We start from the raw sequence: 14,851 nt of genomic DNA on the forward strand, positions 1-14,851 counted from the left end.
GGTTTTTTTTACAATCGTGAAAGCGTCCAATTTTTTCTGGAGTTCCCAGATAACAGCGACACTGTGACCTGGCGGGTCTGACTCACGGGGTTGTCCGTGCGCGGGGCCCTGTAATCTCGTCTGCCAGAAAGAGAGCAGGTGATGCTGAAGATTATATTTTGTGACGACAAGAGACGCTGGGAAGCCACAGATATTTCAAGACAGAGATTATTTGAAGGGAGGGAAGGGAGAGGAGGCTACGTACAAAGGTGTACAGACGGGATCTGGAGGGTGTACAAAGGTGTGCTAACGAACTTAAGGCGGATTTCAACTTTGTTTTAAGAATTGAAAGCAACTTAAGAATTATGCAGGACTTTTCTTATCTTCACATTCCCTCTCTACTTTCACTCTGTATCACAGATTCTGTCTCACGCATTTCCTTCCCCCACTGCCTGTTTTCTTCTCTGTCACCCATTTCTCAATCAACAATTTCCGCTTCACGCTATCATAACTACGGTTATTTCCAACATCTTCACTATCATCACTTGCAATGTCTTAACAGTTTGCGCGCCATCTTCGTACCAGTTGTACGATCTCTGCTTTCTTAGTATCCTCCTTGTCTTCCAGTACCGCATACTTCAACCCCACCAGACACTTAGCTCTCACGTATCTTTATGATGACAGTCGAAGTCACTGCCGCTGAAACCATGGAGACTCGATGAATGAAATGAGGTAGACGAAGCATAGGTGAGGAGGTATTGGGAAGGATAGGTATTGCAACCTATAGTGAATGTCAGTCACCTTCAGGAGGGTGTTAAGACCCCTTCCCTTCTCCTGCTCATCATTCAGTCGTGATCATGAAGCAAGTCTGTCTCCTGGATGGAGCAGTGAGGCACCTAAGTTAGGGATGATTGACAGAAAGAATACATTTCAGAGGCTAGAGTTTTATTACCTATATGATATTTACAGTAACATAACATATATTATTTTTTCCTGAACAATATTTGTCTCATATTTGCCATGGCCAGATCCCAAGATTGTACATGAATGTTATCATTTATAAAACAGAACATGAAGGGAATCTGCCTAGTACAATGTAAAAAACATATACATGTCAATATATCTATTTGTGTAAGTTTATGTGTATACTTAGATGGGAGGTCAATAACTCTATACTGATCACAGTCTCTGGTAACAATGCATTATTAAATTGATGACGTTGTTCTTATTGTTAGTGTACATATATGCTGACCTCATGGCATATTATTCATTGTACCAAACTAAACTTTATATATATATATATATATATATATATATATATATATATATATATATATATATATATATATATATATATATGGTTGTGTTAATTGTTCTTTGTGTGTATAAATTAAACTCTCTATACATATATATATTATAAATGTATTCTCTCTACATATCAAAATAACATCGACACATCAAAGGAGGCAATGAACCTAACCAGTAAGTGACTGAGTGACGAGTGCGTTAGAAACGTCAAAATGGTTTAGAACAGCGTTTGACATTCCCTCTGAGAGTCTCTCTTTTTGAAGAGACAGGTTGACGTTTTGGGTCACCGGGAGGAAGAAAATAACCACCTGAGATATGAGAGAGAGAGAGAGAGAGAGAGAGAGAGAGAGAGAGAGAGAGAGAGAGAGAGAGAGAGAGAGAGAGAGAGAGAGAGAAAGAGAGAGAGAGAGTAAGACAGGTTCGTGTATCGTGGCGAAGGTGGATGCTGAAGCATACGACGCACGCCATGGATTAATCATATACATCACACACTTATGAACACATTGAGATGAGCTCTGAACAGAGGCCGTAAGGAGGTCTTTCTCAGGCTTGGGATAACTCTAGATTAAAAAATACTCCTTCTGGAACAGCCAAAAATATAAATAAATCATGATATCTTGACACATTTGGCAGTTTGTCGGTCTAGGGTTGTTTATATGAACAGGTGGCTTGTCTGGACCACCTTTGTAACCAACAGATTTGAGACTCGAGCGGCATTTGGTTAATCAAACCTAAAATTGGTTGGACACCCTACCCCCCCCCCCCCCCCCAACGTTGCATCGATCTACTCTTGGTGTGGGCACACGACACGTCACGTGTTGCCTAGTGACGTAAGCTTTGAGAGAGAGAGAGAGAGAGAGAGAGAGAGAGAGAGAGAGAGAGAGAGAGAGAGAGAGAGAGAGAGAGAGAGAGAGAGAGAGAGAGAGAGTTCTCGACTAGTGATGTGGTCTACGGGCACAACACATCATATCTGGTGGGGTAGACTCACAACACAGACGACATCTGTCTCCACAAAGCGTGAACCAAGTGACAGATAACTTCCCCACGAACACTGCCATCTGGTGTGAGGTTAGGACACGACATCTTTCCGTGCAGTAGTGTAAGATCACGACACAACTTTCCCTCATTGTGAGGTCATGACACCACAACTTTCCCTGACAGTAGTGTGAGGTCATGACACCCAAGTTTCCCTTGATTAGTGTGAGCTTATGACACAACTTCCCTAACAGTGGTGTGAGCTTGCGCCAAGACATCTTTCATGACCATACCAGTGCAGAGCGCTTGATGCAACTCTTCCTTTTCCTTTTTAGGAAGAGATCATAACATAACATAATCATGACGTGTTGTGAGCTTAGAACACAGCACAAGGATGTGATAAGCCTCACATAATGCAGTGGCCTTCACTATACCGAATTACGTCACTAAGCAAAGGAATGTTCATGGTGACTGTGTGGTCCTGTGTACACACGTGGTCTCTGGCCCACGTGGTTGACACTTGTACATACTCGTGGTCTCTGGCCCACGTGGTTGACACTTGTACATACTCGTGGTCTCTGGCCCACGTGGTTGACACTCGTACATACTCGTGGTCTCTGGCCCACGTGGTTGACACTTGTACATACTCGTGGTCTCTGGCCCACGTGGTTGACACTTGTACATACTCGTGGTCTCTGGCCCACGTGGTTGACACTTGTACATACTCGTGGTCTCTGGCCCACGTGGTGTACATTAGCAACATGTTTTATAACTTCTCTCTGACCGAATCTATGTTCTCTCTCTGGCCCGGAGACACAGAATCAAGGATGTATTCCACCTGAGACGATGATGCGTTGTACACAGACCCACTGTACACAGACCTGGGCCCAGACCCGCTGTACGCAGACCTGGGGCCCAGACCCGCTGTACACAGACATGGGCCCAGACCCACTGTACACAGACCTGGGCCCAGACCCACTGTACACAAACCTGGGTCTAGACCCACCGTACACAGACCTGGACCCAGACCCACTGTGCATAGACCTGGGCCCAGACCCACTGTAAATAGACCTGGGCCCAGACCCGCTGTACACAGACCTGGGCCCAGACCCACTGTAAACAGACCTGGGCCCAGACCCGCTGTACACAGACCGTGGGCCCAGACCCACTGTGCACAGACCTGGGCCCAGACCCGCTGTGCACAGACCTGGGCCCAGACCCGCTGTACGCAGACCTGGGGCCCAGATCCACTGTACACAGACCGGGAGCAGACCCATTGTACACAAACCTGAGGCAGACCGAAGTCAACCATGACCATTTCTCTCTCTCCTTACAAATCTAATTTTCCATCTCTTGTATTGGTATGAAGGCCTTGAGAACTGGCGCACAGCTCTCCCAGTTGTATATAACATGTGACTCATATTTCTCAGAAATGGAACCTTATCATTACATATATACAAATAAACAGGTAATCATTTAATTCCTCTAAAACATATATTTCTAAACATTTGATAAAAATAGCTTCAATCATTAGATTAAATAAATATTTTGCCTGAAATACATGTAACAATACATACGGTGTTTGGATGAAATATTTACAATATTTCTCTTGCCCTTAGACTCACAGCGTCCTGGCAGACTTGAAAACCCTGGGGTGACATCCCTTGGGTACCTCCGGGCGAAGTATCAATGAGACTTGGAGTGAGAGGTGACTGAGACCGATGGATGAGGACTGATAGTATGATATTTAAGATGCGAAAGATCGAAAGGTGGGATGGGAATGATTGTGGAGATGGAACATGACTGAGACGTATGTACAGCGAGTGATTGTGATGGAGGGAGACATGAGAAGGATGGGAGAAAGTAAGGGAGTGATGGATGGAGAGATAAGGAGGATTGGGATGAAAGAGATGAAGCAATGAACAAGGGGGGACATGATTCTGGGGGAACACCCATCAGTCATGCCCTTGAAGGTAGATGAGGAGGAAGAATGGAATCAACATATCAACAATGTGTCAACACAACCGTCGAACCCTAGAGGTGCCTCAGTGTATGGCACACCCTCTCGTCGAAACACCTCTTGCCAAGGAAGACTCTCCACATTTCCTTGGTCCTTGTCAAACAGTCAGTAGGATGGATGACCAGCATCACTTACAGGCGAAGCCCTGCTGTATTGACAAAGCCAGACTGCCATCCAGTCGAGAGCGAAGGCATCGTGTCTTAAGACAACTTGTGTTGTAAAAAATAGTCCCATATACATGAAACAAGCTCCTGGCTTGTACGTATAGACCAGGACATAATCTGGTAGAACCCTGGTTTATAGACATATTTACAAGATGATATTGCCGAGAGAGAGAGAGAGAGAGAGAGAGAGAGAGAGAGAGAGAGAGAGAGAGAGAGAGAGAGAGAGAGAGAGAAAGTTTCCCGCTCGACCTTCATGACATACCCAGTAGAGTGTACGCCTGACATATACTCTGAAACAAGGGTGTAATCCATTTAGCCCTGGCTTATGAACTGACCCTCAGCGTGTGGCCCAGAATAAGCCTTATAACGAAAGCCAGAAGATATCTATGTGACCTCTGACTCAAAGGCTGTAGATCTCTGGCTTGTAAGTAAAGCCAGGAGATGAAGACGCCCAACCCGTAGACAAGGCCAGGAGGGGGTCCAGGAAAAGCTTGGCTTCATAGTAAAACCAGATGGTATGGGAGACCTGTGACTAATAGCTGACGCCATAAGTTGGTCTGGGAGACCTCTGGTTAACAAAGCCATAAGTTGGCCTGGGAGACCTCTGGCTAACAGCTAAAGCCAAAAGTTGGTCTGGGAGACCTCTGGCTGACAGCTAAAGCCATACGTTGGTCTGAGAGACCTTGCTGGTTTGCAGGTGGGGCCAGAAGATGGTCTGGCAGGCCACTTGCTTGCAATTTTAATCAGCACACGATCCAGGAGCTCTCTGTCTCCTAGCTAAAGCCAGGAGATGGTCCAGGAGATCGCTGGCTTACTGCTAACCTCAGGAGAAGATCCAGGACTCCTCTCAGGATTACAGGTAAAGCCAGAAGATGATCCAGTAGAGACCGTTGATAAGACCAAAGGTAGAGGGGAAGAAGACTCTGGAGAAACGGTCGACCATAATGGCCCTGGCACGTCTCTGCTGGGCACGGGTGGGGCCTGGCACCCTCGCAGGAGGCGGTGGAGGAGGTGGCACCGTCGGCAGAGGGGCGTAGAGCATGTCGGCGTACGACTGGCTGGCGTGGGGTCGGATGGCATGGCCTGGAGGTGGGCCGTGGAAGTGGTGGATGGAGTTCTCGTGGACGTGGTGGGCCCGATGCATGGGAGGACCCTGGGGTACGCCACCGTGCAGGGGGGCACCGTGTATTAGAGTTCGGGGCAGCGGTGTACCGTGGGCCAGTGTGATGGTCTCGTGTGGTGGTGGTGGGCCATGGAGGTGGGGGTTGTGGGAGAAGGGGTGTGGGCTCAGCTCTGCATGGGGGTCGTGGGTGCGGGAGTAGGAGGGCGGGGACACCACTGACAGTCCGATACGTCCATTTTCCTGCGGATAAAGGATAGAGTCAGCGAGGTCATCCTAGCCCAGCTCATGAAACTGTAAGAAGAATAGAACTCTGATGAAACTGAACCGTTCAAAGCCTCAAAGATCACATGAAACTAAATGAAAACAGACACTGAACCTGTAGAATCACATGAGATCATGCGAAATCTACTCAGTTATAAGGAATAACATAGAGACATGTAAGGGTAAAAATCATGAGACTGTGGACATCATTTACAAACTTATAGTGAAAATGACAAGTTTTTTTCTCCTTTAGAATATAACAAAGAATCAGTGATCAATATGATGTATATAATCCCAAAATCAGAATCTAATTTGACTTGTAGAATTCTCTCGTGAGGTAGATTAACGCACTGGTCAACCACTTAGATACATCAGAGCTAACTGTACAAGCCTGATAATGACCATTCTACAGTCAGCTTTTATTTGCAATCCGTCACTGATAAACAGTAGGACTGATTTTCTGTAGAATATTAGATCAAGTGCCTTTTGGTATAACAGGTTGATGCTTATTTTACATCCAGAAATACGAAAAAACGTCGTATTTTCTATACTCGTACGAATCACGTATTTTCTCTTCGCGTCAGTAGTGACACGACACCAGTGGTTCGATACCCTCCATGAGTCACGGAGGCGCTGGCACTTAGCTATACTCTCCTACATTTAGATGTGACTCTCCCCTCACGTTAGCCTGAAGTTCAGCATCCACCTTAAACTATGCAGTGTTGGGGCGGGACTTACCTTGTCTCTGCAGTGGTGAGGTGGTGGGAAAGCCTTGACCTCCTTCTCCACAGCCTTAGCCTTGGGCGTGTTGTCTGGACCGTCCCCAAGGACGACGTTCACCAGGGCGTATTCCATGAGAGCCAGGAACACAAACCTGTGGAGAACCGACCACTTATACAGGACCGTTTTCTATAGGTGTGAGGCGAGTTGTACTGGGCCGTTTTCTATAATTGTGTAAGTGTGTACATGGTGTTTATGTATATGTCCTTTTGTGTGCATATCGGAGGTGGTGGTTGTATATATATGGGCAGATGATGTAATATGTGAATAGATGTAGGGTGATGTGTCTTTGGGTTTAAGAGTGTAGGATGGTGTAGTGGATAAGTGTGGTAAGGTGTAGTGGATAAGTGGTATATGGGCTAGTTGAGGGAGGTGGTAGTGTGTGTGTGTGTGTGTGTGTAGGGTGTTGTGCCACATCAGGTCTGTGTATGGGGAAAGGTTTATGGAAGGTGTGTAGAGAATACACGTATACCATTAGAAGCAATGTGCTGGCTTTCCCCAGTATACAGAGACCAGATGCATGAAATGAATTGATCAAAACTCTGGCGAGGATAAAATGCAGTGAACGCTAGCTACTCTCGTGTGTATGATCGACCTGGATCTTTCCCAGTAGACTTCATCTACCATCAGATCTATCATTCCCCTGAAGTCTACCTGAAGGGTCATGGGAATGTGTCTTTGGTATGAAAAATTCATTTCCAGGTGTATGTATGATACCTCCATACCAATCCAGAGCCAGCAGGGTACACACAGACACAGGGTGTACAGACAAGGGTGTTCGGGGGTTGAGGTGGGGCAGAATCAGCAAGATATACAGAAGCGGAGGGGCCCCTCACACCCAGCAAAACACATAGACACAGAGGGCCTTCACAGCCAGGAACATACACTCACACACAGGGCCCTCACAGCCAGGAACATACACTCACACACAGGACCCTCACAGCCAGGAACATACACTCACACGCAGGACCCTCACAGCCAGGAACATACACTCACACACAGGGCCTTCACAGCCAGGAACATACACTCACACACAGGGCCTTCACAGCCAGGAACATACACTCACACACAGGACCCTCACAGCCAGGAACATACACTCACACACAGGACCCTCACAGCCAGGAACATACACTCACACACAGGGCCCTCACAGCCAGGAACATACACTCACACGCAGGACCCTCACAGCCAGGAACATACACTCACACACAGGGCCCTCACAGCCAGGAACATACACTCACACACAGGGCCCTCACAGCCAGGAACATACACTCACACGCAGGACCCTCACAGCCAGGAACATACACTCACACACAGGGCCCTCACAGCCAGGAACATACACTCACACACAGGGCCCTCACAGCCAGGAACATACACTCACACACAGGGCCCTCACAGCCAGGAACATACACTCACACACAGGGCCCTCACAGCCAGGAGCATACACTCACACACAGGGCCCTCACAGCCAGGAACATACACTCACACACAGGACCTCACAGCCAGGAACATACACTCACACACAGGGCCCTCACAGCCAGGAACACACAAACACACGCAGGGCCCTCACAGCCAGGAATACATGCATGTGGGCCCTCACAACCATCAACTTACACAGTACAGGTGGACATAAACATGTCGATAATCTTGATGTATGACACAGGGGGTAACGAAGCCTGGGACTTAGCATGTTGAGTCGACAGGGTCAACAGTGAGGTCACGCCAAGGGTCACCCTGGCCGGCGCTGCCTCCGGCTTGATCCAGAATGAGACCCACTGTAGAGATAAACAGATGATTACCAGGTGTAAACAATGAGTTAATCATATCAATGATAATTACTGTGATGAAGATAATGGGATTTGATAATGACATCGGCACTCGCATTATTGTCATATATGCCAATGATAATGATAAGAATGATGTTGATAATGATGATAGTGATGATGATAATGATAATAGTGATGATGATAATGATGATAGTGATGATGATAATGATGATAGTGATGATGACGATGATGCTAGTGATGATGATAATGATGATAATGATGATGATAATGATGATAGTGATGATGATAATGATGATAGTGATGATGATAATGATGCTAGTGATGATGATAATGATGATAATGATGATGATAATGATGATAATGATGATGATAATGATGGTTATTGTGCTGATAGCACTAATGAATATTGAGGTGATGTATAGATGATCATAGACAGGTAGAATAGCTTAGGAATCTAGTAAAGTTTAATCTACTATATTTGACATGGAATCCTTCATGACCCCTGAAGGAATTCAAAGCACTTGTGCTGACAGACTCAGTATGTCCCCGGAGGTGAGACATATTCGGACATTTTGGTTCATATTTAGCCATATTGGTGTTAGTCAATCAGCACTTATTTTCTTTTTCTATTCTTTTAAACTACTCCCTCGCTACCCTCCCCCCTTTATACCTGGCTCTTCGAGGATTGGGGGTTGGGGGTTAGGGATTGGAGGTTGGGGGTTGGAGGTTGGGGTTAGAGGCTGGGGGTTGAGGTTAGGAGGTTGGTGGAGGTTGGGGTTGGAGGTTGGGGTTGGAGGTTGGGGTTGGAGGTTGGAGGTTGGGGGTTGGAGGTTGGAGGTTGGGGATTGAGGTTGGAGGTTAGGGGTTGGAGTTTGAGGGTTGGAGGTTGGGGTTGGGGGTTGGAGTTTGGGGGTTGGGGGTTGGGGGCTGAGGTTGGAGGTTAGGAGTTAGGGTTGGAGGTTAGGGGTTGAATGTTGGGGGTTGGAGGTTGGGGGTTGGAAGTTGGAGGTTGGGGGTTGGAGGTTGGGGTTGGAGGTTGGGGTTGGGGTTGGAGGTTGGAGGTTGGGGGGACTTACCGACATGATGACTATGAGACACGTGGGCATGTAGGTGTGGAAGAGGTAGTACCCGAGGCGTCGACGTAGCTGGAACACGACCTCCAGACACGTGAAGTTGCCTGAGGGAGGGAAGAGAGAGAAGTCGGGAGAGAGTTAGAACTAGATCGCATACTGTGATCAGAGGAGGTGGCCACATCCATTGCTAAGGGAGGCGGTGACAAGCCAACCAAGAAATGGTTAATGTACCCGTTTATCTATGCATTTGTCTCAATATGTATGTAGCTATTCATGTACATATTTTCTTTTTCATATATCCGTTTATCTACGCATTTATATAAGTATGTATGTACTTATGTATGTATGTATGTATGTATGTATGTATGTATGTCTTCACCTGTTGTGTGCACTGACCTGTGATGTAGACCTGGGTACAGTCTGCTGTGTGATTCTCCACCAGGTCAAACTGGGGCAGTTCGATGTGGTCATCAACCTCCAGCGGCACCTCTGGATCCCAGTCGAAGACCAGGTCCTCCGTGGTGTGTGACACTGCCGGTCCAGAGAAGCAAAGAGGAACGGGTTAAGGGTCACGCAGGAGGAGGTCTCAAGGTCAGCAAAGCTAAGGGGTCATGAGCCATGTAGGAAAAGGGACGTGACTCTACTTCATGAGTGTACTGGATGATGAGAGGAGGCGATGAAGGATGAGGGAGATAGATGATGTGTGTCTGTAGATTACCATTCCTCGAATACCCCCCTGACCTGACCCCTTTCCCTCCCTCCCTCCCTCCCTCCCTCCCTCCTCACGACCTTTTGTCCTGCGAAATAACAAACCTTCCCTCTGACGCGCGGAGCGACACCTGGAAGTGAACAGCTGCTCTCCTCTGACGTATGGAACTCCTGCACCTGAATGCCAGGCCAGATGAACTTTCAGACATGTTGTTTGCGGTTGTTGTTGTTGTTGTTGCTACGTATCACGATCACGTGACCTTCCAACCTGACAACAAGAGGTCAGGCTCGGGTAAACTCGGGCAGTGACCTTTTTAAACCCGAGCTAAACAGGTCATTACCGTGAGTGATTATCCATTCCCCCCAACACCCTACGAAAGGTTTACGTTCCTCGCTATGTAAACAGTGCCTCTGAAAGCTCTAGCAAACACAAGAGGATGATGTCTGGGAGGTGTCTCACCAGCCACCACCACTGGAGAGAGCGTTACATTGCTCCTCCAGCCTGACGACGAACTTTGTCAGCGATCATCCAACGCTTCTCGTCTGGGCAGCGACCTTATTCCCCCCCCCCCCCCCTCTCTCTCTCTCTCTCTCTCTCTCTCTCTCTCTCTCTCTCTCTCTCTCTCTCTCCCCTCTCTTACTTCCTTCGTTTGTCTTCTTACGACTGACCTCAAACTCGATAAAAACATCCCTTTGTCCCACTCTCTCTCTCTCTCTCTCTCTCTCTCTCTCTCTCTCTCTCTCTCTCTCTCTCTCTCTCTCTCTCTCTCTCTCTCTCTCTCTCTCTCTCTTTCCTGCCCTTCTTTTTTTCCTTTTTCTTTTCTCCTAGGATCTCCAGGGGGTGAGGAGCAATACAGCTGCTAGGGAGAGATACAGTATCGGGCGCACTTGCGCTCCCTGGCGAAGGGTATCAGCATTTCAGTTTATTTTCTACCATCATCCACCATCCAAAGGGATGTGACCTGTCGGACCCACGATCAGGAAGGACATAATTTTACGGTGTTGAGTTCAGGAGGAACGTCTCTTGTCTCTGACCTCCCTGCTGACCTGGCTTAGGCAGGCGCCTCGCTGGTCGCCGCTGACCCCACCGGAGGGGAAATGACAAGGGAGCGCGGTGAGCCATGAAAGGGTCGAGTCGTTCTTGGCTGTTTGTGGTAGTGGTGGTGGCTGGTAACGTTACTATGGGGAGGGATGGTGGTTGTGGTGGTGGTAATTGCTGTGGTGCTGGTGGTAGTGGTGACAGTGATGGAGATGGGGGTGACGGTGTGTCCCACTAGTGGTGGTAACACAAGTGGTTGGTGAGGGTGGTAGGGTAGAGATAATGACTAGTGGTCATTAAGATGACATAATGACATTCAACTGTAGGAAGTGTGACAGACACAGACACTGAGACCTGATGAATATAGAATGGCTAGAAGAAGAGGAGGAAGAAGAAGAAGAAGAAAAAGAAGGAGAAGAAGAAGAAGAAGAAGTAGAAGAAGAAGAAGAAGAAGAAGAAGAAGAAGAAGAAGAAGAAGAAGAAGAAGAAGAAGAGAAAAGAGAAAGAAACACGAATGAAATAGATGAGAATAAGAAGAGGGGATGAAGGTAATAGGGAGGCATGAATGAGACACGAATGATATCCTAGTGAGAAGAAATGAGACATATAGGACATGTTGATGAGAAACAATGGTGCTGATAAATGAGATGTCTAATACATCTAGCAACAGATGTAGGTCTTAACTTATTTATCAAAACTTAAATATTTGTCACAGTTAAAGATCAAGTGAAGTGTCGGCATGACTTACGACTCTCCATCTGCATCCTGCACTCCTGTGTGTCGTGTGGGTAGATGGCGTAGTTCATGGCACAGGAGAGTGTCAGCGTCAACCTGTAGGAGGCCAGGGAGGAGGAAACGTGGTTAGCAATCAGCTTGGAAGAGGCCAGAAAGGAGGAGGAGGAGGAGGAGAAGAAGAAGGGGCAGGAGAGGAGGTAGAGGACGTGGTTGGTAGTCAGCCTGGAGGAGGCCAGGGAGAAGGAGGAGGTGGAGACTCTGTTATTATTTAGTCTGGAGGATGCCAGAGAGAAGGAGGAGGTGGAGACTGGGTTATTAGTTAGTCTGGAGGAGGCCAGGAAGAAGGAGGAGGTGTAGACTCGGTTATTAGTTAGCCTGGAGGAGGCCAGGGAGAAGGAGGAGGTAGAAACATTAACATGGACGAGCCGCCTGGAAGGATAAAGAGAAGGAGGCAGTTATCAATCATCCTGAAGGAAGCCAGAGAGGATTAGCAGAACCTGGGCGTCGGCGAACCACAGGAAAGTTAGACAGGAACCTAAAGTGACCCGACTGAAGGAGGGTAGACCATGGCAATCAATGAAGCTGATGGAAGGGCAGGAAAATGTAATTTGAGAGGTAATCGCTCCGGTCAAGTTCATACGGATGATCTATAAGGGAAAGTATATAATCTTGATTACAGATTATGTAAAAGATCTCACCCCACACATGATATAACAGGTTCCATGCCTATAATGTATCATTACAAGCAGGGTGTCTTAGGGGTACAATGAGCTTCGAGGAGGGACCAGATGCGTGTATCAACTCTGTTGGTTATCATTTATAATGAAATTGAAAGAGTCTCAGTTCTTTTAACAGGAAGCCTTATCGTAGGGCAACATGTCCTCTGTCACCTGTTGATTCTATGTCCATTTGTGTCTGTCTGTCTGTCTGTCTGTCTGTTTGGTTTCTGACTCGTATTTTTTATGTATGTCTTTGTCTCTCTGAGTGGAAGTATTTGTGAGGAACGTATGTCTACCTGAAGTATGGGTGTATGTTACAAGTGCACACTCATGAGAAGTGATGTATGATTATAGCTTCTGTTTCGTGTGTGTGTGTGTGTGTGTGTGTGTGTGTGTGTGTGTGACGTCTGTTTCCTGCCACCTGTGGCATTTGTAATGTATGATTGCTTGCTTGTCTGTTCGAGTGGGGAGGAGAGAGAGAGAGAGAGAGAGAGAGAGAGAGAGAGAGAGAGAGAGAGAGAGAGAGAGAGAGAGAGAGAGAGAGAGAGAGAGAGAGCACTGGATGTGCCTTCTACATAAATATAATGAGGAGTAATGAGGAGAAATGGATACACACCCTATCATCACCCACACGGTTAGGGAGGAGCAGAGGCTGAGGCTGAGGGAGAAGCTAATGGTGCAAAGACGTCAAGTGTCTTGAAGGACCTGGCCATTAAAGGCTTCCCTAATCCCAAGCAATCTCCGACCAGTTCTCAGAAAGCAGCCGTGTTCCAATGGATTTCAGTTCCTTTCAGGAGATTCCCCCTTCAATTACTAATGGAAAGACGCACACACACAAAAAAGGGGAAAAAAAATCATTGAAAATGGAGTTCGCTGCTTCTATACAGTGGTACACCCTCGAGACCATTGACTGCGGAATATAATAGAAGAAATGAACAAAGCAGAAGAGAGAGAGAGAGAGAGAGAGAGAGAGAGAGAGAGAGAGAGAGAGAGAGAGAGAGAGAGAGAGAGGGCGACGGAATTCTGTCTCGCCTTCGCTATCTAGAAGGAACTCAGCGTAGAGCGTTGGAACACCTAGACAAAAGGGGTACTGGTAGAGGAAGGAAGATAGAAGACGGAGGAGGACTCAACGTGTGTGTGTGAGAGAGAGAGAGAGAGAGAGAGAGAGAGAGAGAGAGAGAGAGAGAGAGAGAGAGAGAGAGAGAGAGAGAGAGAGGTGATCATTGATGTTTTCAAAGCCCTTTGGTGTAGAATTTTCGCCGATAAAGACAGTCTGTGCGCGCGCGTGTGTGTGTGTGTGGAGAGAGAGAGAGAGAGAGAGAGAGAGAGAGAGAGAGAGAGAGAGAGAGAGAGAGAGAGAGAGAGAGAGAGAGAGAGAGAGAGAGAAGTTTTGTGACGTCGATAGGTACCAGTCAATACCAGGGCGGTCATAGTCTTAACAAGGCACTGTGGTTATGTGGTTGCTTACAGACGTCCTTCTGGAGGGAACTGATCCAACACAGGTACAGGGGCATCGCAAACCCTGGTGGGGTCCAGTTGTAACCATTTGCTTGACGTGGTAACTGGGAGATGAAGGAGGCATTTTTGGCCTCTTTTCAACCAGAAAGAAAACACCAGGGCATTTGGAAGATGTCGGTATCACACGGTAGAGTCACTCTGTGTCGCTTCTCCTCAGGGGATAGGTTAGATAGCGCAAAGGGGATAGGGACACTGTGTTAAGGATAGAAATGGAGGAGAGGAACTGGGAGAATTACAGGTCACTACCACTTGGAGAATTATTCACAGGCTAACGAGCAGACGATAAACAGGGGTCATTACTGACATAAGAAGTGTTTCGGGTGGAACAAAGAGGCTCTGCGTTAATAATCTGAGTGTTGACAAAGACCATTAATCTTCTATGCCATATCATGAGGAGACATTGTTACACGGAAGAGGTTATACACAAACCCTACAGGCCCAGGGAGGGACACTAACTTGACCATGTACAGGATGGTAGAGTCTTTATGCAGCCAGACGTAGTGGTTAGGGATGGTCATGGTCTGGAAGGTGACTTGCTTGGCGTTCTTGAAGAAGCTGTCGGGTCGCCACATCTCGTTCAGCCAGTCGACCTCCAGCAGCCTGCAAGAAGAGGAGGAAGAAGAAAGCTTAATGAAGGTGGTGCAGTGTGGGGTGGATGGCAG

The 14,851-nt window shown here is 47.3% G+C and overlaps 1 protein-coding gene across 1 annotated transcript in view; it reads right to left on the reverse strand.

Annotated features, from left to right (window-relative positions):
* Positions 1 to 1,350: 1,350 nt before the first annotated feature.
* The window catches only part of LOC139763178 (glycine receptor subunit alpha-4-like), a 143,749-nt gene continuing 130,248 nt past the window's right edge, over positions 1,351 to 14,851 (reverse strand). Inside the window, exons 5-11 of the mRNA XM_071688896.1 lie at positions 14,646 to 14,789; positions 11,966 to 12,048; positions 9,867 to 10,001; positions 9,474 to 9,574; positions 8,225 to 8,385; positions 6,569 to 6,704; positions 1,351 to 5,809 (exon numbers count right to left, since the gene is read on the reverse strand). Of these exons, the coding sequence (XP_071544997.1) occupies positions 5,300 to 5,809; positions 6,569 to 6,704; positions 8,225 to 8,385; positions 9,474 to 9,574; positions 9,867 to 10,001; positions 11,966 to 12,048; positions 14,646 to 14,789 (1,270 nt within the window). The 3' untranslated portion in view covers positions 1,351 to 5,299. The remainder of the gene's footprint in view (positions 5,810 to 6,568; positions 6,705 to 8,224; positions 8,386 to 9,473; positions 9,575 to 9,866; positions 10,002 to 11,965; positions 12,049 to 14,645; positions 14,790 to 14,851) is intronic.

Source organism: Panulirus ornatus, chromosome 46, assembly GCF_036320965.1.
Source record: "Panulirus ornatus isolate Po-2019 chromosome 46, ASM3632096v1, whole genome shotgun sequence".
In the NCBI taxonomy this organism is placed as follows: domain Eukaryota; kingdom Metazoa; phylum Arthropoda; class Malacostraca; order Decapoda; family Palinuridae; genus Panulirus; species Panulirus ornatus.